This window comes from Mixophyes fleayi, chromosome 8 (assembly GCF_038048845.1).
Source record: "Mixophyes fleayi isolate aMixFle1 chromosome 8, aMixFle1.hap1, whole genome shotgun sequence".
Classification (NCBI taxonomy): Eukaryota; Metazoa; Chordata; class Amphibia; order Anura; family Limnodynastidae; genus Mixophyes; species Mixophyes fleayi.
The window spans coordinates 117151555-117176893 of NC_134409.1; the positions used below are offsets into that span (position 1 = coordinate 117151555).

Here is a 25339-nt window from a genome sequence, read left to right on the forward strand (position 1 = left end):
ATCCTCACACTCTGTGTGCCCCTTCATCCACACACTGTGCCCCTTCACGATCACACTGTGCCCATTCACGATCACACTGTGCCCATTCACGATCACACTGTGTGCCTCTTCATCCTCACACTCCGTCCACTCCTTCATTCTTTTGCCCCTCCATTGCTCTCTCCGTTTCTTTACCTACCATACTTGGCCTTCTTTCTTCTATTTCTTCTGTCTTTTCTTCTGTCTTCTTACCAATCCGGCGGCGCCCGGGACCCAGCATCCTCCTCTCTCCTGCCGCTGCTCACTGAATATGTTGGACGTGATGACGTTACGCCCGACATTCAGTGAGAAGCGAGGAGGGAGGAGGATGCTGGGTCCTGGGCGTCGCCGGATTGGTAAGTTTTGTGTTTTGTTTTTTCCCCTGGCCGCTGCACCCCTGTGACAGCACCACAACACCCCAGGGAGCCGCGGCGCACACTTTGGGAACCACTGCATTAGACACTGATTCATGTCCAAAAGCATATCACAAGATACATTTCAATTTGAGTCTGGATGAAATACGCTCTGCCTAAGCGGTACTTGCCGTACATAAGCACACACAACAGACTGCTGTATACACACATGCATATGTATAATAAAACCTCACATCAGAACGCATACATTTTTTTATTGTAAATTAAAAGAACTACTGTTACCAGTATAATAATTTATATATTTATTTTTAAATAGCATTTTTTTTTACATTAATTACATATATAAAGATGAATTTAATGTGTACTGTGCATACAATGGGTCTGATTCATTAAGGGAAGTAAGGCAAAAAAATGAGTACGTTTTCCCCTGGATAAAACCATGTTACAACGCAAGGAGTGCAAATTAGTTTATTATTTTTCACATCAGGAAACTACTGGCTGTTTTTTCATGTAGCACAAAAATACTTGATAGCTTTATTTTTACTCTGACATTAAAAGTTGATTTAGGACATACCGTATTTCAACTATAAATCTGTCCCCACATTTTAATTTTAAATCCCCCTCCAATGCAACATGGTTTTGCCCAGGTGCAAAGTTACTTATTTGTTTGGCTTTATTTTCCTTAATGAATCAGGCCCAATGTGTTTTTATAGTATATCTTAGTTGCATACACATGTTCTGTGATAGCTAGTGGCACGAATACGTGTAATTTAGAATTGAAAGACTATTCCATGTGAGCCATCACTATCAGTCGGTATTTACACCTGCCCTGTGGTGAGTACAAAAGATACGGCTGAAAACAAACATACATACGACAAATACAGGACTTGAATCAGCCACATCTGAGTCAGAACGCCCTCTCTGTGCATGGCCTACATCATACTTGCCAACTTTCCCGGAATGTCCGGGAGACTCCCGAAAACCGTATAGGTCTCCCGGGCTCCCGGGAGAGCAGGCGAGTATCCCGCATACTGGAATTTATTTGCCGTAATGACGCGATTCTCTGTGAATCGTTTGACCGCACCCCACCCCCTCCTGCTCTCCAACCACGCATTCTACCCGCGATCTCCTGGAATTAACTATGCAAAGGTTGGCAAGTATGACCTACATTAGTCTGTCCATTCCATCCCACATGCCGCCTCTCAAGTTGTAGTCAGTCGTGTCAGTTGCGTGCTCACATGAATTGCCTGAAATTGTGCTCATTGGTGTCATGTCCACTTGTGGGCATGCGCAGTGCAGAATCACACACCGTATGCAGCGAAAACGGACGTCCGAACGTAAATGAGACCCATTTTGTTTCTACATCAGCCTGTCTTTTTGAAGGGGACTCAGTCTTGAGAGTATGATAAACAGTTATCATGGAATAAGTTTTAATCCAACAAAATCAATCGCAAATTATTTTACATTTTTTTAAAAAAAATTCTAATATATATTTCTAGTAGTCTCAGTGTTTACTCACACTGCACAAAGCACCGATCTCTATGGTCACAATACAGATAGATGGTGATGCCGGTGAGCAGATATTAGCACCATACTGCCCCACAGTGGGCACTGACCTAAGTTACAGAACTTTAAATCTAAAATGCCAGTCGCTATATATATATATATATAGTCAATAGTGTTAATTAATGGGAATTACCCTTGCAAATAATTACATCCTCTGAAAAAAAATTAAAACCAGAAGCATGTCTGAGGCCACTGATTGTTGTCTGAAAATGGTGGAAGCCCCAATACTGCTCAAGAAGAGGTTGTATGCCTGATGCAATTCTGTCACTGTACAAATGTTATTTAGAGATGATAGAAGCTAAATCTCTATTTTCTTTATTTTATCTAACTTCTGGACACCAACTGCAAAATATCCCACCAACAAACTAATCAACAAATAATGAAAAGCATAAACATAATCAAAACTGTACATGTTTTTCAGCTGTAATAAATCACAAAGTATGTGTATATTTTGTGTAGTCCAGGTGCCGGGAGAGGGTGTAGACAAAGTGCTGCAATGCTATGTCAGTGATTGCATCATAGAACAAGCAGTGGCGGATGCAGGGGGAGTGATGGGGTTAATCATCCCCGCCCGAGCAGGGCCATGCTCCCTGCGTCTGCACACTATGTGCAGGTCAGTGTCGCTGTCAGCACAGACAGGAAGACAGAGAACCCTGTCCGGCTGCTCTGATTGTGTTTTAAACAGTCAGAGCAGCCGGTCAGCATACACTGACTGCCTGTCTGTGCTGACAGCGACACTGACCTGTACAGCCGCAGGGAGAAGTTTAAGAAGGGGTGGGGCCGCCAAAAATACACTCTAGATCAGCCCCTGAGAACAAGGTAGGAAGCGATTAATTTAAATAGTTAAACACAATACTTTGTTTCCACTTTTATTCTAATTGAAACTCCTAGGGAGCCCGACTCAGTCAGTGTTTTGGGGGCCCCCATTTGTTGGCATTGCAGGCGCTCGCCTAACTTCACCAAGTGGTATAGCCGGCCCTGTACTTGTGTCAGCCCCATCATATGTTTGGGGTAAGTAACCAACTGCAAAATATCCCACCAACAAACTAATCCCGTTGGGGCATGCACACTTTACTGTAAGGGGCATCCTTGTGGACATTACTGCAAGTCATGAGTATTTCTGAGAAACATTATTAGCATTTAATTGTACATAACCACTACTGCTCGGCATCTCATTGTGCATCAAGGCTAGTGATGGGCATTTTACTACTAATACGCTTTATTACTACTAGCAAATATTTTGAGCACTGTCACAGGCAGTAATCACTACTCTATTTGACAATGATGGGCATTATTACTGGCGTATAATATTTCAGGGTATTATCAATGCTATATTAAATCTTGCTGGGCATTAGACTGCAAGATCTTGCTTGACATTATATTGCTGACCATTATCATGTATATGAGATGTTGCTGGTTATTGTCAGTGACATTTAAGAATCTGCATTATAAATGGCACATCACATTCCTGGGCATTACCACTGGCATAATAGATCTTGTTGAACATTAGCAATTACATTACATTACATTACATTAAGTGGGCATTATCATTCACTGCATATTAGATTTTGCTTTTTACATTAGATTCCTAATATATTAAATATTGCTGGGCAGTATTATTAGAGGGAGCTGGACACTATCATCATCATCAGCTATTTGAGCCTGATTCCTATTGAAACGGAAAGTGAAAGCGTGTTTTAAAATCAGATGGAAATTACATGCACGTTCTCCCATTTTCAAGTACACGCGGGTCTCAAGAAACGTTTCCGTTTGGACAAGGGTATAAGTACGCTCTGCCTATACGGTACTCAGGGCCATCTTAACAACATTATGGGCCCCCGGGCAAAGCAGTGCACCGGGGCCCCTATATATATATATATATATATATATATATATATATATATATACACATATATATATATATACACATACACACACATAAAAAAAAAAGGGATTTTTATATATATATATATATATATATATATATATATATATATATCACATTTTTTTATGCACTGGTCAGCCGTCAGCGTCCCTTGAAATAATAAAAAAAAAATCCTTAACTTACCTTTTAATTCGGCTTATTCTCCGTTGCGATCCTCTTCACTTTTCTTCCGAGTCACTGCTGCTGCCTGCTGATTATAGTTGTTTTCGCGCGGGGGACTCCCCAGTACTGCGCTCCGTAATGGATGTCGGGCGTGATGACGTCACGCCCGTCATGCACTGCGAGCGCCGCACGGAGGAGGAGAGCAGGGAGGGAGCCGGATCGCCAGCTGACTGCAAGGTAAGTATTTTCTTTTTTTGCAGGATTTTTTTCTTCAGCGCTGTCTTGGATGGGCCCCCTGGCCCGCAGGGACCCTGGGCCCCTGCCTATTGTGCCCAATGGAAGAGACGGCCCTGACGGTACTTGCCTTATGCCCACAGACAGTACTCACTGCAGGGTACGCACAACGCAAAAGTGCAATATATAACATGTGTTTGCAATCAGGAGCAACTGTAAAAATGTATTTGATGTACCGTAGACATTAAGAACATCCTAATAAATATATTTTATGGAAAGGAAAAAAAAAATGTTTTCATTGTGTTGTCATTACTCACTATATTATTAACAGGTGAAGTTAATTGAATAGTTTTTTTTCTGTGCGTTCTTTTGTGACTTTCTATTCCACATATGTTTTGGACGTTCCCTGCAGAGCCTTGCTTGTTAGAGCAGAGGGGACATAGACCTGTATTCACCAACAGACGTATTTTCAGAACGGTTCCCTGTTAAAGATGGACGTGCGTATACAAAATATGTGTGTTTATTTTTAAACCGCACATCAGGGGGTAAATGTATCAATATGCGGGTTCTTCAACACCCGCGTGTTCAGCCTCTTCCGCGATTAAATTTCAAGCGGCGCTGCATTGTAAAGGGAAGTTAACCCTTTACAATGCAGCGCCGCTTGAAATTTAATCGCGGAAGAGGCTGAACGCGCGGGTGTTGAAGAACCCGCATATTGATACATTTACCCCCAGGTTCATTTTTCGTTTGTAAAGTAATCAGGTCTTATATGTTCAGTCACTGAATTGAGATGGTATTCGAAACAATCCTGCCCTTGGTGACACTCTTATGCTCCACCTTATAATTCAGTCAAATGCTATGGGGTATATTTACTAAACTGAGAGTTTGAAAAAGTGGAGATGTTGCCTATAGCAACCAATCAGATTCTAGCTATCATTTATATAGTACATTCTACAAAATTACAGCTAGAATCTGATTGGTTGCTATAGGCAACATCTCCACTTTTTCAAACCCGCAGTTTAGTAAATATACCCCTAGATCTCTCTGTTTCTCTCATGGGGACTGAAGGGGACTGAACATATTGTCCTATAAACCATCCACAAACCTTACTGCTCCTCTTTTGCAGGGCATCCTCTTTTCTTTTATGAAGATTATTAGTTTATAAATGTCTGCAGAACACTGTCCAGTTCATTCTATTCTTTGACAGATTATTAAATGTAGCACAGTTCTTGCCAGCACAATGTTCTTGACCCTTTTATACTCGTTTGTAGAGAACATTTACTAATCACGCAGCTCTGCACAAACTGTTGGTACTTTATATATCCAGATTCACTTCACATTACCCTCAGTAATAGGTTAGTACAATACATGTAATCAAAGAAAGAGGCACCTATCTGTAATACCATATCAGCAGGCATGTTATAGAAGTGTTACAAGCTACAACAAACAGGTCTGACTATATAACAGGAAGGAGCTGGGGATGGCAGGGAAAGATTCGGAGGGCAGGCTGTTGCCCATCACTGATATAGATTATAATAATAACAAATAGTATCTGATACTGAGAAATATCCCAATATTTAGATTTATTTTTGGCCCATAACTATCTGCATACCTGGAACTGCTCTGTATAGCATTCTCTCCTTGGCGTAAATTTATCAAACCTACTTAAAATAAAAAATGGAGGTCTTGCCCATAGCAACCAATCAGATTCTATGGGGCATATTCAATTAGCTTTTGGATTCGCGGTAACGCGCGTTACCGCAAAAAGTGCGCGTTCTTGCGGGTATTACGGTACCGAATTAACGCGGATTTTCGTTCGCAACCCTATGGGCTGCGAACGAAAATCCACGTTATTGCGGTACCGTGTATTACGTTTCGCGGCTGTTCCGGCGCGTTGCCGCGAATCCAAAAGCTAATTGAATATGCCCCTATCTGTCATTTATCTAGTACATTTTAGAAAATGATAGATTGAATCTGATTGGTTACTATGGGCAATACCTCCAGTTTACTGTTTAAGAAGGTTTCATAAATCTATCTTTTATAACACCACACTTATACATACAAAACATCTCACATAAATAAATAATTCAATCTTACCCCTTTGAAGTTCCAGCCTTTAGGTGTAGGAAACAGGGAGAAGGAATTAGTTGGCTGCCATGTTGTCCTGCAGGGAGAGACAAGAGAAAAAACACTGTTTATTTTGTACCTGACGAGCATAACTCACAGTCACTCACCTAATACAAGCTCACACATGATACGGCAACTGCACAAAGCAACAGTCTGGACTTCCTGACACTTTATATCTGAAGACGAATTTTCTCCTGGTTTTGTAAACATAAAAATGAGCTGGCAGAGGGGCTCAGCTGATACCTAATACTCTCTTACCAGTTGCTTCCCCTATGAGCTGTAATGGTAACAGAGAACCTTGCAGATTATGAATGACTATACTGGAGAGAGCAGTTCACGTGAGACGTAAACAAAGGATCCTGTCAACACCTCAAGGCCCATTTGCTACTTAATCGATGCACAGAGCGAAACTCTCACAGGAGTTTTGTTATAAGTCGGCCATTAAAAACAGCCACTGATAAAAACAGCCCGAAAAGTATATTTTCATATGTCACACGGTTTTCATGCTTATCGACCTTTTTTAGCGTACAGCATGTTTTTGTTTACATTTTACTAGGTCACCCACTGCCTGGTTTTGTACTTTAGAGACTTACTACAGCACTGCAGAATATATTGGCATCAGTATAACAATACTTTAAGACAATTCAACAAATTCACAAAAATGTGCTTAAAAAAGAAGTAAAAGTTGACATTAAAAATATAATTCATAGTGATATTAGCAATTGGATTGTGGATTGGTTTTGAATCTGACATTTACAGACTGTTTTGAGAATTTGTGTTATGAAAATATTGACATTAAAACCACTAACAATAATAATAATAATAAACAATAATATTTATATATAGGTGCAATATATTTTATTATACTGTGTGCTAGTATGGGATACCATTCAATTTAAATTATTTTTTTAAATAAAACGGGGGTAGTGGTGGTTTTCTTTAGGTATGTGCAATAATTTGTCATACTATAGTGGTCCCTCTTCATACCACCAGCTTAGAACACAAACCAAAATTGGCATTATAGTGAGGATTGCTTTCTAAAGAGTGTGACATATAATGAAATTCATTTAAATGCACTTTTATGCAGAATAGACCTAGGGAGTATATTCACTAAACTGTGGGTTTGAAAACGTGGAGATGTTGCCTATAGCAACCAATCAGATTCTAGTTATCATTTATTTAGTACATTCTACAAAATGCAAGCTAGAATAGGATTGGTTGCTATAGGCAACATCTCCACTTGTTCAAACCCACAGTTTAGTTAATATATCCTCTGTTGTGTTTCTATGGGGTGGTATAAAGTGGGAGCACCATAGTTTATTCACATTTTTAAAGCATATTAAGACATTCATACGTCTATCTTAATGTTGAAATAGCAAACATCGACTTTTATAGCTTTATATTTGAAGTAATCATTTTATCCATATGAGCGGTGTGACTATTCATAAAGTTTTCCAAATTTCTTACATCAGAAGATGAGAAGAAAAATAATATACTTAATAGTTGTTTATACTTTGTGTAAACCATACCTATTGCTTCTCTGCTTTACTCAATTATCAATTAATGATGTTATTTTAGAACAAGAATAAAAAGGCGTTTTGCCAGCAACTCCGTCCAAACCTCAAAAATATTTACCTTTCACTCTCCCAGACGCCACCAACACCATTCCCAAGATTGTGAGATTAGCCAAATGAAACATTTAGGAAACATTTGGCATGTGCATGCTACTTAAGACATCTCAAGCCGAGAATTGATACTTCAGTAATAGTTTGGACTTTGTGCAATGTGGTTTGTGCATGCTGACAGGACATGTGCAATGGGGTCTCTGTACGCTAATGAGAGGTCTGCACGTTGCTGCCAAAAGCATCTCTGCAATGTGGTTGCCAATGTAATCTGCAATGAGGTCTCTGCTGTTTAAGTTGGTGATATGCTAAGTGCCTGCCACTAGGGGTCAGTGCAACATGGTGGACAATTCAGTCTGTGCAATATCATCATCATCATCATTTACTTACATCATCATCATCGTTTATATAGCACCACTAATTCTGCAACGCTGTACAGAGAACTCATTCACATCAGTCCCTGCCCCATTGGAGCTTACAGTCTAAATTCCCAAATACACACACACACACACAGACAGAGAGGGAGAGACTAGGGTCGATTTTGATAGCAGCCAATTAACCTACCAGTATGTTTTTGGAGTGTGGGAAGAAACCGGAGCACCCGGAGGAAACCCACGCAAACACGGGGAGAACATACAAACTCCACACAGATGAGGCCATGGTCAGGAATCAAACTCATGACCCCAGTGATGTGAGGCAGAAGTGCTAACCACTAGGCCACTGTGCTGCCCCAATCAAAAGCTATACTGAAATAAGTTAGAGAAAGACACTGTCACTGTCTCACCCTTTGTGGCCCACAAGGGTATAGGACACGGGCCATACAGAGGGATGAACAATATTTGTGAAGGCGCAGCCACGTGGGGAAAATATTCAATACTATACTGATTCATATAACCAGCAAATAAAGAGGGGTGAACCACACAATTGGCAGTAGCCTCTGTCCGAGTCCTTTGCTCCAGTCAGATACCCCCGTCCCAATCACTGGTGGTGTAAGAGCCATAGCACATAAGAAGCTATTTAAACATAAATAAACTACTCTTCAGAACCATGATGCAGTAAAATATTAACTCAGCAAGGTTTAAAGCATGAAAGTCAGGCTGTCAAATAGTCCAACAGGTTTTGTTAAATTACTCCATTATTGGGAAGCGTTAAAATACAGAGCTGTTTTCAGCTTGGTGGCGCTACATAAATAGATGACGATGATGATGATGATTACACCCCTCTCCTAAATGGAGCAAGAAAAACACCCTGCAAGTTTTCAGGACAAAAAAAAACTTCTAGTGAGAAGCAGAAACACACCCAGACTCTGTAGTAAATTTCTCCAACCAATCAGATTCATACTATCATTTTCTAGACTGTACTAGATAAATTATGGCTAGAATCTGATCGGTTGCTGTGGGCAACAACTCCACTTTTCCTTTATAGAAGGTTTGAGCAATCTATCCCTCTTGTATGGACACGCATAGGAAAAATCCACAAAATTCGAATTCGATTATATGGCCCACAGCTTTTTTTTTTTTTGTTCTCAATCAAGCGAAGGAAAAATATCAACACCAGGCTTAATCTAGGTAAAAAAGCTGTAAACGTGATTAATGCATTGTGACCCTGCTCAGTGACATAGACAAGAATCCAGCCCTCGGTGAGTGAGTGTGTGATGTCAGTACCACGCTGCAGTGAAATAGGCCACTTTCCAGAGAGTGCGTCTCTATCAGACCAGGCAGTCAGCTCTGAGATTAATGGGACCACCTGCATAGTCACTGACCGTATCCAGATGTTTAAATCTTGGATTCTATCCTGCTGTCTGTATGTTTATACTTTTTATTTCATAGTCATTAAACTATTCTGTGTCCCAAAACTTGAGAAAGATTGTGAACTTATAAAACAACTTTAAAAGATAAATGTTTTAGTCAAGCGTTTAAAGCGTAACGCTTCATAATTAAGACAAAATGGGGGGCTGCCATATAAAAATGGATTCCTAAACAAGCTTTACAGTATTGGTAAGGGAGAATACAGGGTAATTTGCACATTTATAATGTGTGGCCACACACTAATTGCACCCCCACTTTATAGGCCTGATCAGATTCTAGCTGTCATTTTAGAATGTACTAAATAAATGATAACTAGAATCTGATTGGTTGCTATAGGCAACATCTCCACTTTTTCAAACCCGCACTTTAGTAAATATACCACCTTGTGTGAATTACGCCAATGAACACAACTGCATGCAATTCATGTCTGAACACAAATTACACTGTCGACTACCTACAACTTTAATGGCGGAATGGGGGAGAGAAGGGAAGGCAATTTACAGTAAGGGTGCGCAGAGGGCATTCCGACGCAGATGCGGCTGATTCAAGTCCTTGTCACTCTTAAGTACACTTGTTTTAACCGTATCTACAGGGCAGGTGTAAGTGCTGAATGATAGTGATGACTGTCAATGCATAGTCTTTGTATTAAAAACTACATGTGCCACTAGATAGCACAGAACATGTGTATGCAAGTAAGAGAGAGTATAAAAATGCATTGTATACACAGTGACCCCTGCTGTGTCCACAAGATAAAGCTAATGCTTTGGGAGCTCTTACCTTAGGAAAGAGAGAAATTTCTCTAACCATCACAATATGTGCTCCAAGCTGCCGCAACTCACTGTGTACAATTGAGGTGTGATCCAGATGTTGCCATGCCGACTGGGGAGCCACTTACACTTTGTCTTGTCTGTCACCTGTCAGGCGCCGTCTCCGTCGCTCTTCCTCTCAGCGGAGACGGACGCCTGCTTCAGCCGCTCTGCCCGGACGGTTGCCGGGCAACCAGATAACCGCGCCCCCTAACTCTGTCGGGCGCTTGCACATTGGCTCGTCCCATTGCTAGGCAATGGGACGCTTTCCCCGGCATTTCCTGTGCCGGATCATCTGAGCCTATCAGCTGTTCCCTGCTTCTATTTAAACCTGGCTCTGGCGCCATTAATGTGCCAGAGTAACAGGTTCCTGCCTCTAGCTACCACAGTGCTGTATTCCTGTTGTGACCCGGCTTCTACGACCACTCATCTGTATCTGCATTCCTGTTGTGACCCGGCTAGCTGACCATTCTCTATTCTGTGTTCCCATCCTGTTCCTGCGACCTTGGCCTGTTTGACTTTGCTCCTGGATTTCCCCTTGTACTTCGTATACCGATTGGCTTGACCCAGACCGTCTGACTCCTCTTCACTACACAAGTAACTGTCTGATAGGACCGCGACCTGCGTACCCGTTGCAGCGAAGTCCATACCTCCTTGCGGGGGTCCCTGGTGAAAACTTGGGGTACGTTAGACTCCGCACCTATCAGTTCAGTAGTGCCAATACTGGTTAGTGTTTCTCTCATATCCGTGCCTGACATCACCTAGGCAACGACCGGGACGCTCTGCTTGTTAGTGCTGCGTCCCGACATGGAGTGACAGCCGGGCGCGCGCATACATTGGTCAATTAATTACAGCCTACTGGTGAATACAATTATTTATGTTGCACAATTTGGCAATACATAGCGCCCGATTAATATAATAATTACATAATTTTGTTCACTTAATATAATGGGGAAAAAATTCCCCCATAAGCAAATATTAAACTAATTTTGCTCCTTAATCAATTAATAATGATTGTCCAAATAATTTAAATGTCAGTGGTGCTTTCTCTTATGTTCTGAGTGGCAAAATAGGTCAAACAGCATGTTTGAGCTATCCAGCCATTCAGAAGCAGGTATTAAAACTGTCATGTCCTGTCTTTTGGATGGCGGTTTTAACCAAACCACCATCGGTTTAGCTTTTTCAACCCGCCACACATCGCCATCCATTTTAAATCGCAGTCTCAAACCGCCCTATAGTAAATGTGGCGGTTTGGACCACTAAACCACCGGCGATGTGTGGCGGTTTCAAACCGCCACCAAACTCAACTCTTATTAAATCTAGCCCTCAATGTTCATATAAAATAGGAAAAAGATGGAATCAGTTCCCCCATCTCTATTCATAGGCATAATATTTCAAATCTTCAGATCTTCCACCTATGTCTGATTCTTCATTTGCTGCTAACTTTCACATTTCTGTTTGACCTGCTGTCAGGAATCTAACATAAAACAGTATGACTCATGCTATGGTTGAAGTTATCAGTGAATGTCTGGTACAAGGCCCAGCTGACAGCCAAATCCTCGATTTTCAAAGAAAAAAAAATACTTTTGTAGTTCAAAGCTGTGCTTCATTTGTTGCTGCAGAAGTGGTGGGGTCTCTAATTATATCACTCTTACAGTTATGCTCACAGAAATTAGAGAAGGGTTTTCCCATATACATTGTATTTTATTGTCTATTCATCTATCATCAGCATTGATTGAGTTAAAATCACAGAATATTTTGTGTGTGTCTCACCTGACATGAAAACTATAAAGTTTATTAATGTGCCCAGTAAAACTCTTAACTCTGTGTAAATAAATATCTGAAAGTAAGTGAGCAAACTCCAATGGCATACACCAAGTTTTTTATTCATCATAAAATGAGGAATAGAGTGCTGTGTGGTCTTACCGGTTTTGTGTACAACAACACTGTAAAAAGCCAGATCCGATTCAGTGAATTAGACAATGTTCTTATAAACACGGCACTTGGTAGTAAGCAAATATTCCAGCAGGTACTCTTATTTAGTAGCATAAAAATGAAAAAATTGGATCAATACCAGAGTTGGGAACTAGAGATCATTTAAAGAAATAAACTCAGCTGTTTTGTTTTGGCTTAAATCTACTTTGATCCTCAATCGCATAACTCTAAGTGATGTAATAGGAACATGATCCGCACAGACTTAGGAGAGAGGAAAATCGACAACCTACATCCCAGCGTTCTATCACTAATGCTCAATCACTCATCACACTATTACTACTTTTATATTTTTATCACTTTTATTAAGAGTTCTAATTGGTCGTTGGACTTCCCAAGCTGTCAGGCCGATTGGCACTCTACTTGGCCACACTACACTTACACAGATGCACATACAGTTACACTTTTGGGTCTGATTCATAGTGGAAGGCAAGTGTAAGCGTAACTTTGTGTTTGAAAAGGTTCCATGTAAGTGACTGTGTATGTAAGCTGTATTCAGGGTTGAACATGCATCCAGGTCGTAATGAGTAGCAGATACGTCCTGACAACAGCCCACAGACACTTATGTCTAACGTGTGAACATGTACAAGAACCTTTTACTTTATATGTTATTAACGGAATTGCTATGAAGCTTCATTTAAACGTGAACTAACTAGCTCATACAGCAGAAACAAATTCCCAATATGCATATCATTTTATTTATTTTTAATCTTTCCTACAACACGCTCTGCAAATCCTAATATATGGCCAAGTGACTACTGAAGTCTCATTAAGCGTACGTGAATCATTTGCGAACCTCTAATTACAAGCAGTTCGCTAGTTCAGGTGATCATCATCATCATCATCTGATACTTACACCTGCCCATGACCACCCGCAAATAAAAGCGCTTCATCAGCTGTATCTGCGACTACGTTCCAGCGGGAATCCGAACGTTACTACTGCAACGAACAAGCCCTTACTGTACACTGCCTCCCCTCACACCTCCCCTCCACCGTCACAGATCTTCAGGTATAAGTTGTCTTAGGGGACAAAAAGTCACAAGTATGAATAGCTGCAATTCCATACGTCCACTTTCTGAGCATGCACAAAAAAATGCAGAGATACGCTATAAAATGGGCATACATCTTGTCACGTACTTGGATGGCTGAGACGTTGCTTACTGATTTTAGCGCGACTACACAAAGAGGTGCGGAGTCTAACGTGCCCCAGGTCTTCGCCAGGGACCCCCGCAAGGGAGGCACGCAGGTCGCGGTCCTCAGAAGGAGTAATCAGTAAAGCGAGATGGAAGAGGAGTCAGGCAGTACGGGTCAAACCACACAGGCAGGAGCGGTACCGAAGGGAAATCCGAAAGCGAAATCAACAAGCCAGGTCAAAACACAGGTATCGGAATAAGCCAAGGGAGAAAGAGCAAACAGGTCAGGAACAAACCAAGTCAAACACAGGTATCAAGCTGAAAGGTAAAAGGTAGTGCTGGAGCAGGTGGACCCAATACTCTGGCACTAGTCTGGTGCCAGAGGCTAGAATATATAGGCTCCAGAGCCTAATTACCGTCAGCGGTGGTGAAGTGAAACACAGCCGCCGGGACTCAGAGTAGCGTCCCGTTACTTGGCAACGGGACGCACATGCGTGAATCCGGCTGGCCAACCAGAGGAGGAAGTGCGTCTGGTTGCCGAGCAACCAGACTAGAGAGGCAGGGAGGAAACAGGCGCCCGTCCCTGTGTAGGAGAGCAGACACGGGGACGGCACCTGACACATCTCATTCTGAGTCAGGCCCATTGTGTGCACAATACTGAAACGCTTCCTCATATACAAGGCAATCCTGTGGCATGATGATGTCACTAGGACAATATCCTATGGTAAAAGATAGAATCAAGATTGGCCTGAATCTCATCTTCTCTGCAAGGCCACACTATATATTCATGCACAGTGGAATTAATAGTAGTTGCTAATAAATCTAGTTTAGTGCTGACATAAAGGGAGACCAATCAAATTCCACGGTGACATTTCAAGGATTCCCATGGTTTAAAAATAAAACTCACACAGCAATAAACATTTTAATAAACATATTAAAATAGAAAAGAGAAACTTAATATGAAGAATAAGTAAACAAAATTGTTCAGTACACCAAGAGAATAGGGGCTGGAGACATCCACATGGGCGTCAGTGGAAGGGAGGGGGGCAAAGGTCCAAAATCTGTCCTTTGGTCTTTTGTTTATTCCACTGTTTTGATCTGCCTGTTTTGATTTCCATGTAACCCATGTAATTTCCTTTTGAATTCTAATGTTTGAAATTGCTGTCAATTCCAATGTATTTGTCATGTGTATTATAAGCATATTTGTCAACTTCCAAACTTCGGCTAGTTCTCACCAGAGCTGTAACTTAAACTTTTAGCACCTAGGGCGGGAAAGAAAAATGCCACCCCCCCCTAGCCCTCAATTGTAACCAAATGAACCTAAAATATTCACAAACTGCGCCCCTCTTCAGCGTTGCACCCTGGGAGTTTGCCCCCCTCGCACAGTCCTAGTTACGGCCCTGGTTCTTACAAACTTCCAGGAGAGCAAGCCGGCCTGTCGCTTCCTGCCCCCTTTATAGTGAACACAGTGGGACTGGGTGCCTCAATGAAGAGTCGTTTTGACCCGCCTCCACTGTGTGCATCTATCATAACTAAACAGAGCTGCCATATAATTTTATCTGCAAAGGGAAATAAACAAGATTCCAGTTTACATGAATAAACCTACAAAGAATATTAGAGGTGATTTACTAAGAAAGAGAAAACGTGATGTACCCATGGCAACCAGAGATTTACTGTCATTATCCAATATGACATCATTATGGATGGATTGATGCTATGGGCACATTTGCACGTGTTAGTAAATAATCTTCATCGTGATTTTTTTTAAATCAAATAATTTTTCTGTACAGTGTCCCTACAATATGCGTTTGCTCTTTCACCCACTTTGGAGGGTAAAATGATGAATTTTGGTCTGCTTTCCATCCTCAGCGCACCGCTGGGAAGCACAGTCCTGATGTTTGGCGCTGTTGATTTGATTATATTGTAGAAACTGGATATGTAAAACGCAGCGTGAGGGTTTAGAGCAAAAGTCAACTGACATCAAACGAGAAAAAGATGAAAGATGAATGCTTTGCGGACAGACTGCTGCCCAGCTCTGAAAAACAAACACAAATAAATGCAGCCCTGATTTAGAGCAGACTGAACCTGGCCTCCCAGCTTAAACTCCGCTTTAGACATACATTCCTAGCAAGTACTCAGACGTATGATGTGCTTTCATAGTCTGCCAGGTCCCTATTATCTGTTCTCAAGGTTTTATATTCAAATTCAGAAGATTGTTTTCAGCAACTCTTTGCGCCAAGTAAATAAAAGTCATGAGGTTACTTTTTTCCACTATGAGATGAAGGAAGGTTTCATTAGAGCCGTCAAAGCACCAGGTATGTATAGGGAAGAGTATATGCAAAGTCAAAAATTGACAACAGGATTGTCAAGTTGTTTTTCATCTCTTAGCACTGTGGAAACGTCCTGTTACTCCAAGTGCAGAAGAACCAAATTTACCTATTCTCTGATTTAATAGAATTCTGCAAATTACCAGAATGCAGTGGCGTCTCTAGACCTGGGATCCAGGTGCCATGCTCTGTGCCCAGATTTTATTTCCTTGTCACTGATGCTAGGTTGTTAGTGCTAACTGGCAGCCTTCCACTCATCTGCCAGAACCTGGCCTAGGTAGAAGAGAGGAGGAGCACTGGATATTGCACTGCATGACAGCATCTGCACCGACGGAGCCGCTACGCAGGAGCATGTGGGGAACGGGAGCCTGAGAGCAGTATACTGTCAGCATGGATGATGTCACACAGAGTACTATACAAAGCATTACTTCCTCTTCGTTCCTACTTAGAAGGAGCCAACTGCTAGTGACCACTGTTGGCACCTTTGCAGGACACACAGAGCCTGCACAGTACCAGTCAGTGCATTGGGGACAATCATCATCATATATTTATATAGCGCCACTGATTCCGCAGTGCTGTACAGAGAACTCACGCACATCAGTCCCTGCCCCATTGGAGCTCACAGTCTAAATTCAGTAAAACCGAGAGAGAGAGAGAGAGAGAGAGAGAGAGACTAGGGTCAATTTGATAGCAGCCAATTAACCTACCAGTATGTTTTTGGGGTGTGGGAGGAAACCAGAGCACCCGGAGGAAACCCACGCAAACACGGGGAGAACATTCAAGCTCTACACAGATAAGGCCATGGTCAGGAATCGAACTCATGACTGTGAGGCAGAAGTGCTAACCACTGATGGCATATGCTGGACAGTGGGCACAGTGACAGTGATGGCATGTGGGGGCAGAACATGGCATATAGGCCATGTAAATGATGACATCTGGGGGTACAGGTACATGTGGAGGAAGAGAGTCACTGTTGGCATATTGTTGCGCAGCATGGAAGGCACAATATCTTGGGGGCAGAGCTGAGTGATGGCATACTGGTGGGCACCAGTGGTCACTTTACTAGTAATTCTTCATTTGTCTGGTTAAGGGTTCAGATATGAGGGAAACTATCCACAAAACTGTATAATTTATATTTAGATACCTAAAATTACAGAACACACAATAAATCTTGATAGTGTCCCCTTGGGAATATTTTACTCCATGTTAAATATGGATGTCTGGAAAATGTGAACTTATGAAAACAGAGACTTCCCACTAAGTGTTTTATTTGTGGTTGGCTTTTCTTTTCTTACAATATTTATAATTTCAGAAAACAGACCAAACAATGTCTGCTATTGTCAAACAATGGACAACCTGATAGTGAAGTCTAATCTGTTTATACATAAGTCATAAAACTGAGCCGTTAGCTATGCTAAAAAATTACATAAAAACTCAGACTGTTTTGGGCAACTGTTAAAAAAAGGATTTACACTTACATAATTCCTAGTATATTCATTTAGATACCGGTTCCTTTGACGTCCACAATGTCAACTGTCAGCTTTTCAGGGATAGTCCCACGGTTTAGATATTAGTTTACGGTCAGTTATTTAATACATAACAGGGGAGCACGGAGGATTGTCGGGGGGGGGAGCACCCGGAGGAAACCCATGCAAACACAGGGAGAACATACAAACTCCACACAAATAAGGCCATGGTCAGGAATCAAACTCATGACCCCAGCACTGTGAGGCAGAAGTGCTAACCACTAAGCCACCATACTATGGATGTTAAAGGCTATTTTCCAATCATCCTCTTCTTTAATACAAATCAAATTATAGGCACCTTTCAAATCAATGTTAGATAAAATGACCCAACTAATCTTGTCAAACAGTTCCTACTAAAATAAGATATTGATTGTTTTAGATGTTATTGTGTAAACACAGAGGTATAAAGTCCCCATTTTTTTAGAAAAAAAAAATCTAGCACCAACAGATCCTCTCTTTAAACTTTCCTATATATATTTACAGTGCTTGGGACTCAACACCAGAGAGGGCACAAAACATTCCCCTTAGGGAACTAATTCAGCTTCTTATGTGATTATTATTTATAGGCAGATTTTTGCAAAATACAACATAATATTATCTGTGAGAGCTGAAGGTGCTCACTGGCGCTCAGGTGCCACCAGGTCTTACGCACAAAGTGGTAGAGGTTTATTCTTAGGAAAGTGCTGAAGCAGCAAATAGCGTAGACACAATGGCAGTAACCAATGAATTTGTGGCTTGGGTCAGATACTAAAAAACATATACTGACAGTCCGCTGTCAGATTCGCCTTAAAGTGGTTACATGATCGCAACACTTCGCAACCCACCCAGTGATTCGGAAGGGTCCCTGGTAACCAAGCAACTGGCAGGGAACAGGTGGTGGTGCGCGCCTTGCCCTACACTCTTAACATCTGGAAAGTAGTAACTCTCGAGGCTACAAAAACGTCCAACCATTTAACAGCCCAGCACAAAGGAAACAAACATTCTTTTGGCTCTAAGTCTGTTTTCTCCATCCAATCCTGTATCTGTGTGTAATGGCCTAAATCAGGGCAAGTCAGGTGAATGGTTAGACGTGTACTGTCTCCGGACTGTTTGGCTCTAATGGAGCAGATGAGGCATCTTGCGCCACATGAATTGTTACTATGGAGATGGAGCAGACAGCAGAATACTCATCCAGACAGTGAAAACAACGGATATACCATTTATTCTGACTTGTTGAACTGATGTGAAGATCACACTGTATAACTCAACTTTCTGAAATAGAGATAATAAATAGGCTCCACTGTCACTTTGCTTTTCAGTAAAAGTTTAACAAATAATGTATCAATAAAAAAAAAACAGCACTGTCACATATGGGGTACTCAGAATGACAAATACTACAGTTTGTATGGCACTAATTATGTGTATTTTGTCTACCTTGTATTATACTTGACAACTTTTAGTTTTGGTAATCCGGAAGATCCCGGAGGGGGCGCGACGGGGCCGATGGCGTCGTTTTGACCCCGCCACCCTTCGACACAATTGACATTTGTTCCTGGGGCGGAGGGGCCAAAATGACGCGATTCCCCGCGAATCGCGGTGTGTAGGCTTTCATTCGGCCCACTTCCTAGTGAAGTGGACAGGATGTGGGAGAATTGTCTGCTCTCCCGAGAGTCTCGCAGACCTACCTGGACGTCGGGAGTCTCCCGGACATTCTGGGAGAGTGGGCAAGTATGCCTTGTATGTCCCTGTTTATATATGTATTGTGTTCACCACAGTCTGGTCCTGTGGAGAGATGTGATGTCTTACAAATCACTAATAATAATAATCATTTATTAATAATAATAATAATAATAAATAAATAAAACCTGGATAGTTAATGATGGCTATCAGCTGGTATCAATCATAACACAACAAAAAACACATTTTTATTTCAAATCCACAATAAAACCCCCATCACTTATATGAAATGTTTCCTAGTAAGAAGTTAGTGAGTCATTTCCTCAGGTTTCCCATCTGTGTATACACACAGCCATCTGATGGTGAGGAGGTGCCAGAACCAGCCGCCCTCTCCCCACAACATTCTGTAGACAGGATCAGGACAGCTTGATGGTAGTAACTAATAGCTAAATAGTAATCAACTTTAATTGTGTCCAGATATATACAAGTCATTTTATAAACTGTAAATACAGTTGTGTTTTGTTAACTAACAATACAAAAGACGTTTGCATCATCACCACATTATTACATTTTAGTCCAAATTAGTCTACGTTATACCATTCTGTATGAACAAATTTTTTTTAAGCAGTCTCTTCTACTTTAATACAACACATACTAATATATATGATTATCATAAACACTCAAAGAATATTATTATATGGTGCTACCGCATATAGTATAGTAATTATCATTTTCTACGGAGACAGGAATGGGAAGTTCAGACAGAAGTCGTCCTTTTCAAAATGGACCAGGAAGAAATTGGCGTTTAAGTGAAACTTATTAGTAAGGTATGACCAGTGCTTTTTTTGTAAGGGAAAAGGTTCCGGAACTCACAAGCACTGTACACACACGTCAGTTGTGTAACGAAACTGTCACGGGCACTAGGAGTTTTACCCAGAATTCACCAGGTGTAGCTACACTTACCGGAGGTGCGGACCTCTGGGTCGTGTGGTGAATCAGTGGAACCATATAATAGAATAAAGGAAAGGAATGTCAATAGTATAAATGCTGAGTCTTGGCACCGTGGAACTGTGATGGTACAGCAGATTAGTAAGCAGGATACAATGAGGAAAGAGTCCAAGTGCCTTAGCACGCAGGTAGCATATAGCAGGCCAGTACTTGATAACTGGATAACGTCAGGCAAAGACCAATCAACAATGCAGTAGAAGAGTCAGCGACTTGCAGCTATAATACAGAGGCACTTGTAGACTTTAGTCCAGCTCATAGGTACCATATAGCTACTACTCAGTATCACAAGGAGACATGAGTGGTCTACAGCTGGTAGGTTTCACCACAGATGTGTAGAGAAGACTTGTCCATCACAGATATGTAACGGAATAGCGTGAGTGGTCCGCAGTTGGCAGTTTACATCACTGATGAGAAGAGAAGACTTGTCCAGGTGCAGACATATAACGGGATAGCATGAGTGGTCTGCGATTGGCAAGTTTTACCACTGATGTGTAGAGAAGCCTTGTCCTAGCGCAGGCATGTAACGGAGTAACGTGAGTGGTCTGCAATTGGTAAGTTTTACCACTGAAGTATAGAGGAGATTTGTGCAGGCATATAACGGAGTAATGAGAGTAGTCTGCAGCGGGTAAGTTCTACTACTGATGTGAAAAGGAGACTTGTCCAGGTGCAGGCATGTAAATGGAGTAGCGAGAGTAGTCTGCAGCGGGTAAGTTCTACTACTGATGTGAAGAGGAGACTTGTCCAGGTGCAGGCAGGTAACGGAGGGAGCGAGAGTAGTCTGCAGCGGGTTCTACTACTGATGTGAAGAGGAGACTTGTCCAGGTGCAGGCAGGTAACGGAGGGAGCGAGAGTAGTCTGCAGCGGGTAAGTTCTACTACTGATGTGAAGAGGAGACTTGTCCACAGCAAACGGATAACACGAGCAGAAACAGGAAATACCTCAGAGTCTCAAGGGAATGAGAACCAAGAACAGGCAAAGGTAATAGGGCAACAGGTGCCTTAAGTACTGAGAGGTGATTAATTAACCAATGAGACTAGAGGCGAGGTTTTAACAGTTCAGGGTCTCTGCACATGCGCAATCCCAGCCAAGATGGCGGACGGCCGCGGCTCAGGAGAGGCGCCGGCAGGAGCGAGAGAGACCCATGTCCCAAACCAGAGGCACCAACAGTCCGGTGAGTGACAGAAACATAACGGTCACCGTCAACAGTAAGCATTCAGCGTGTGACCACACGACCAATCACAAGCTGAGCAGCGCCACAAGCCATGCAGTGCCATCACAACCAGTGCGGCCGAAGTACGCATGCATCGGACTCGACACACAAGCGGCCCGCATGCAGCGTTTTAATTTAATTTTGCCGCTGACCTGCTACGCTCAACAGGACGATTCATGTCCACGTGGACCAAACATCACATGTTCAAAAGTTTCTATTAAAACTTGGAAAAATCCGTCTAAAAAAGGTGCCGGAACTTAGTTCTTTGAGTTCTATGACAAAAAAAAAGCACTGGGGATGACACACATTAGGCCCCTTAATACCAATTGAGCATCATTTAAATGCCACAACCGAGTATTGTTGCTGACCATGTGCATCCCTTTATGGCCACGTCGTCTCAAGCTGGTTCCATGAATATGTCAATGAGTTCCAAGTTCTCCAATGTCCAGAGGGTAAATGCATTAAGCATCGGTTTCTGCAAGTCTCCAGATATCGGCCACTTTGCAGGACAAATTTAAAGTGGCAATGGCTTTCAAGTCAAAACTTACCTTGAAAGCGATTGCCGTTTTAAATTTCCTCTGCAAAGTCGCCGGATATCCGACGACTTGGAGAAACCGATGCTTAATACATTTACCCCCAGATCTCAATCAAAAAGAGTGCCGTTGAAATGTGGTGGAACGGGAGAGTAACAGCATGAACATGCAGCCGACAAACCTGCGTGATACAACCATGTCAACATGGATCACAATATCTAAGGGATGTTTCCATCCCCTTGTTGAATCCTACAATGCTACAATGAATTGAGGCTGTTCTGGGGGCAAAGGAGGGTCCTACCCATTACTTGAAATCATGTAACGGGACAGATAGGTGGCACCCCAAAAGTAGTGGAAGGAAGGATTCTACAGGCCCGGTGGTATAGCAGAGAGGCAAAGATCCTCCAGTAGTGTTGGAATAAAACAAGGAACACAAGGCTAAAACTGTATAAATTTGTGGCATAAGGCTTTACCACAGCAGCAGATAAGTAAGTAGTGGTAGTGTAGAGAAGTAACAGCACAATACCATCAACATGCAATGTTATTCAACAAGTCACAAAACAAATCACATTTTAGGAATCTTGGTTCAACAATATGCAAACATAAATCAACACAACACATAGGTTGTTGAATAAATATATCCCACTTTAAACTTAGACACTGTGCATCAGTGAAATGGATTTCACTGGATAGATACTTTAGGAGACAACCGGTTGCTACAAGTTAATTAGACCTGCACACTAAATGCTGCGGCAGAAGAAAATATAGACCAATCAATCACAATACTTTTAGTGCAATTATACAGATCACACTTATCACACAAACATCAGTAAAGATTCAACAAGGAGTAATCCAGCTGGTTCAGATTAGATGCTTTCTAGCTCACTTTATGATATACAGAACTCAAGAGGGCAAATTATAATCCACAGGTTTAAGCGAAGTGTCAGCTGTTTACTTGTACAAGTTGAAATCAGTAGTCACCTCAATGTATGCATGACTCCTGAGCTCTGTAAAAAACAATTCTGCTGTCGATTTCCAGTGTAAGGGACAGTGTCCACTTAGTCCATTAGACGGATTGCTAAGTAACCCTCTCTTAGCAACTGTAGGGTTAAACAACTTGCAATTCTCTAATCAGCATCCATTTTAGGCAGTTTCAGTCATGTTGCAGATAACTTTAAATACTGCAGATTTGGCTTCCAGTGCTATAACACCTCTCAATAGCACTATTACAGTCCCAGTCAGAGGTTTTAATAACACAGTTTGATGTCTTAAATAACTTGAACATAGCCAGGGGCGCACACAGGATTTTTAAGGGGGGGTTTCCCCACCCCCACCCAAAAAAAAAAAAAGCGAGAGAGCTGCTGCGCATGTGCAGCAGCTTTGTTTCGGCAGCACTGTACTATACAGCAGCCGCTTCTTTGACAGCTCTGCTGCTGCTATATAGTACAGTGCCGCTATGTAGGGGCACTTCTTTAGCGGAGGGGAGGGGTTTCTGGAGACTCAGAAACCCCCCCCCCCCCCCCCCCCGTGTGCGCCCCTGATAGCAAAGCAAAAGAAAATTATCTGTCTTAATATGAGTCCTCCTGACATCTCATGAGCAGTGAGTGGCAAGTTAGGTCTTTTCCTATACTGCAAAGGTACTTCTTTCTGGGCTGGCTGCAAACATGCCTCAGAACAACAATTCAACCACAGGATTCAGTGGCTCTTGGTGGTAATATCCCTCATTAGCTCAGCCAGCAGTCACACATCACTTCAGTCCGTTTTTGTCTCCTCCCCTTTACCCAAGAATCTCTTGGAACCTTCTAGGTCATTCACTGCAGTTTGCATTTCACTTCCCAGAGGCACTCTGGGGAACTGTAGTTTTCTGAATGATTGCATACAGTAATATACCTGTGATTTTCAGGGTATTACAGGTGTACCTAATGAAGTGTATGTGTGTAATTATTTTATTTAAAGATATATATTTTTTATTTATTTATTAATTATCCCTCCTCCAATAGAAATGGGAGGGGTGGGTGGGGGGCATGCATCGCTGTAACAGCTTTTCTTGTTTATTGTGAGATCCCCTCTCCATACTGGCTCCTGTGCCCACCCCAGACATCTCCAAAACCCCATGGCGGTGAAAAGGTTAACACTGCCACACCCCATTTCACTAAACATATACTTTAATTATTTTTCACATTTATATAAAAATGTATTTAAAAGAAAATAAACCTAGATCCTTTAAATAAAGGGGTTACTGCAGTTTATATTCTACAGAATTTCAGTGTGATAACTCGGCTGCTCATCGCCAACACAGTTTACTAACATGGAGAGGTTGCTATGGAGACCGAGCTGTTTGGATTTTATTTTCCCTACAACCTCACTACAGCCAGGATATCAATGAAGGAACAGCTGCCAGCACAATCTCCCTGTAGTTGGCTCAGCTCACCCATCCTGCACCTTGTGCTGTGGGTTAGTGAGACTGGTACAGCTGTTAAGTCACCATGACAGAGCACAAAGCCTGTGTATTCTCATTGAGACTGTATGCATACACCAGTTTAAGTTATTTGATGTTAATATACTAGTGTACAGAGTACACAGTAAACAGATTCTTTTTTCTAGACCATACTTGCCAACATTTTTTTTTTTTCTTCCGGGAGATGCCGGCTGGGACGTGGGCGTGCAGGGGGCGGGGCTGCGAAATCGCGTCATTTTGGCCCCGCCCCCGTGACGGAATGACGCAAATCGCGTCATTTTACAGTGGGGGCGGAGCTAAACGCCGCGATTCCGGGTGAATCGCGGCGTTTAAACTAAATTTTTCCCCCTTCCTATCAGGGAGATTGCCACACTCGTCCGGGAGACTCTCGCAAAATGCGGGAGTCTCCCGGACAATGCGGGAGAGTTGGCAAGTATGTTCTAGACCAATTATTTTCCGGATAGCCTAATGGAGTAATGCATGGGAGTATGAGAGCATGTCCCATAAAATATTTTTAGAGGAAGGCCAAACAGGGCTTCAATGTGCATGAGCCGGACCATTGAAGACTCAGTAGGGGCCCTAATCTCAGGTGCCCTGGGGATATTTTATTGACAGATTGCAGTGATATGTGATTTTCTATCCCTGCAATAAGAATTGTAGTAAATATATATATACCTCCCAACATGTCTGCCTGGCAGCGGGATAGGGGGTGTGGCCATGGCGTGATGGTGCCAAGGCCGCACCACTGGAGGGCTGCCTAGCAATGTAAAGAGCTCAGCTGCTCATTACATACCTCCCTTCACCCAACACTGTCACCCACGCTGAAATTGGGCCTGTTGGGAGGTATGAATATACCCCATAGTAACCAAAAGGAAGCCTGTGTGGTTAACAGTG

At 42.1% G+C, this 25339-nt stretch overlaps 1 protein-coding gene across 1 annotated transcript in view; it reads right to left on the minus strand.

Moving 5' to 3' along the window:
- The window catches only part of ARHGEF3 (Rho guanine nucleotide exchange factor 3), a 241651-nt gene that overhangs the window by 165458 nt on the left and 50854 nt on the right, over positions 1-25339 (minus strand). The window contains exon 2 of the mRNA XM_075183262.1: positions 6337-6403. Coding sequence (XP_075039363.1) covers positions 6337-6403 — 67 coding nt within the window. The remainder of the gene's footprint in view (positions 1-6336; positions 6404-25339) is intronic.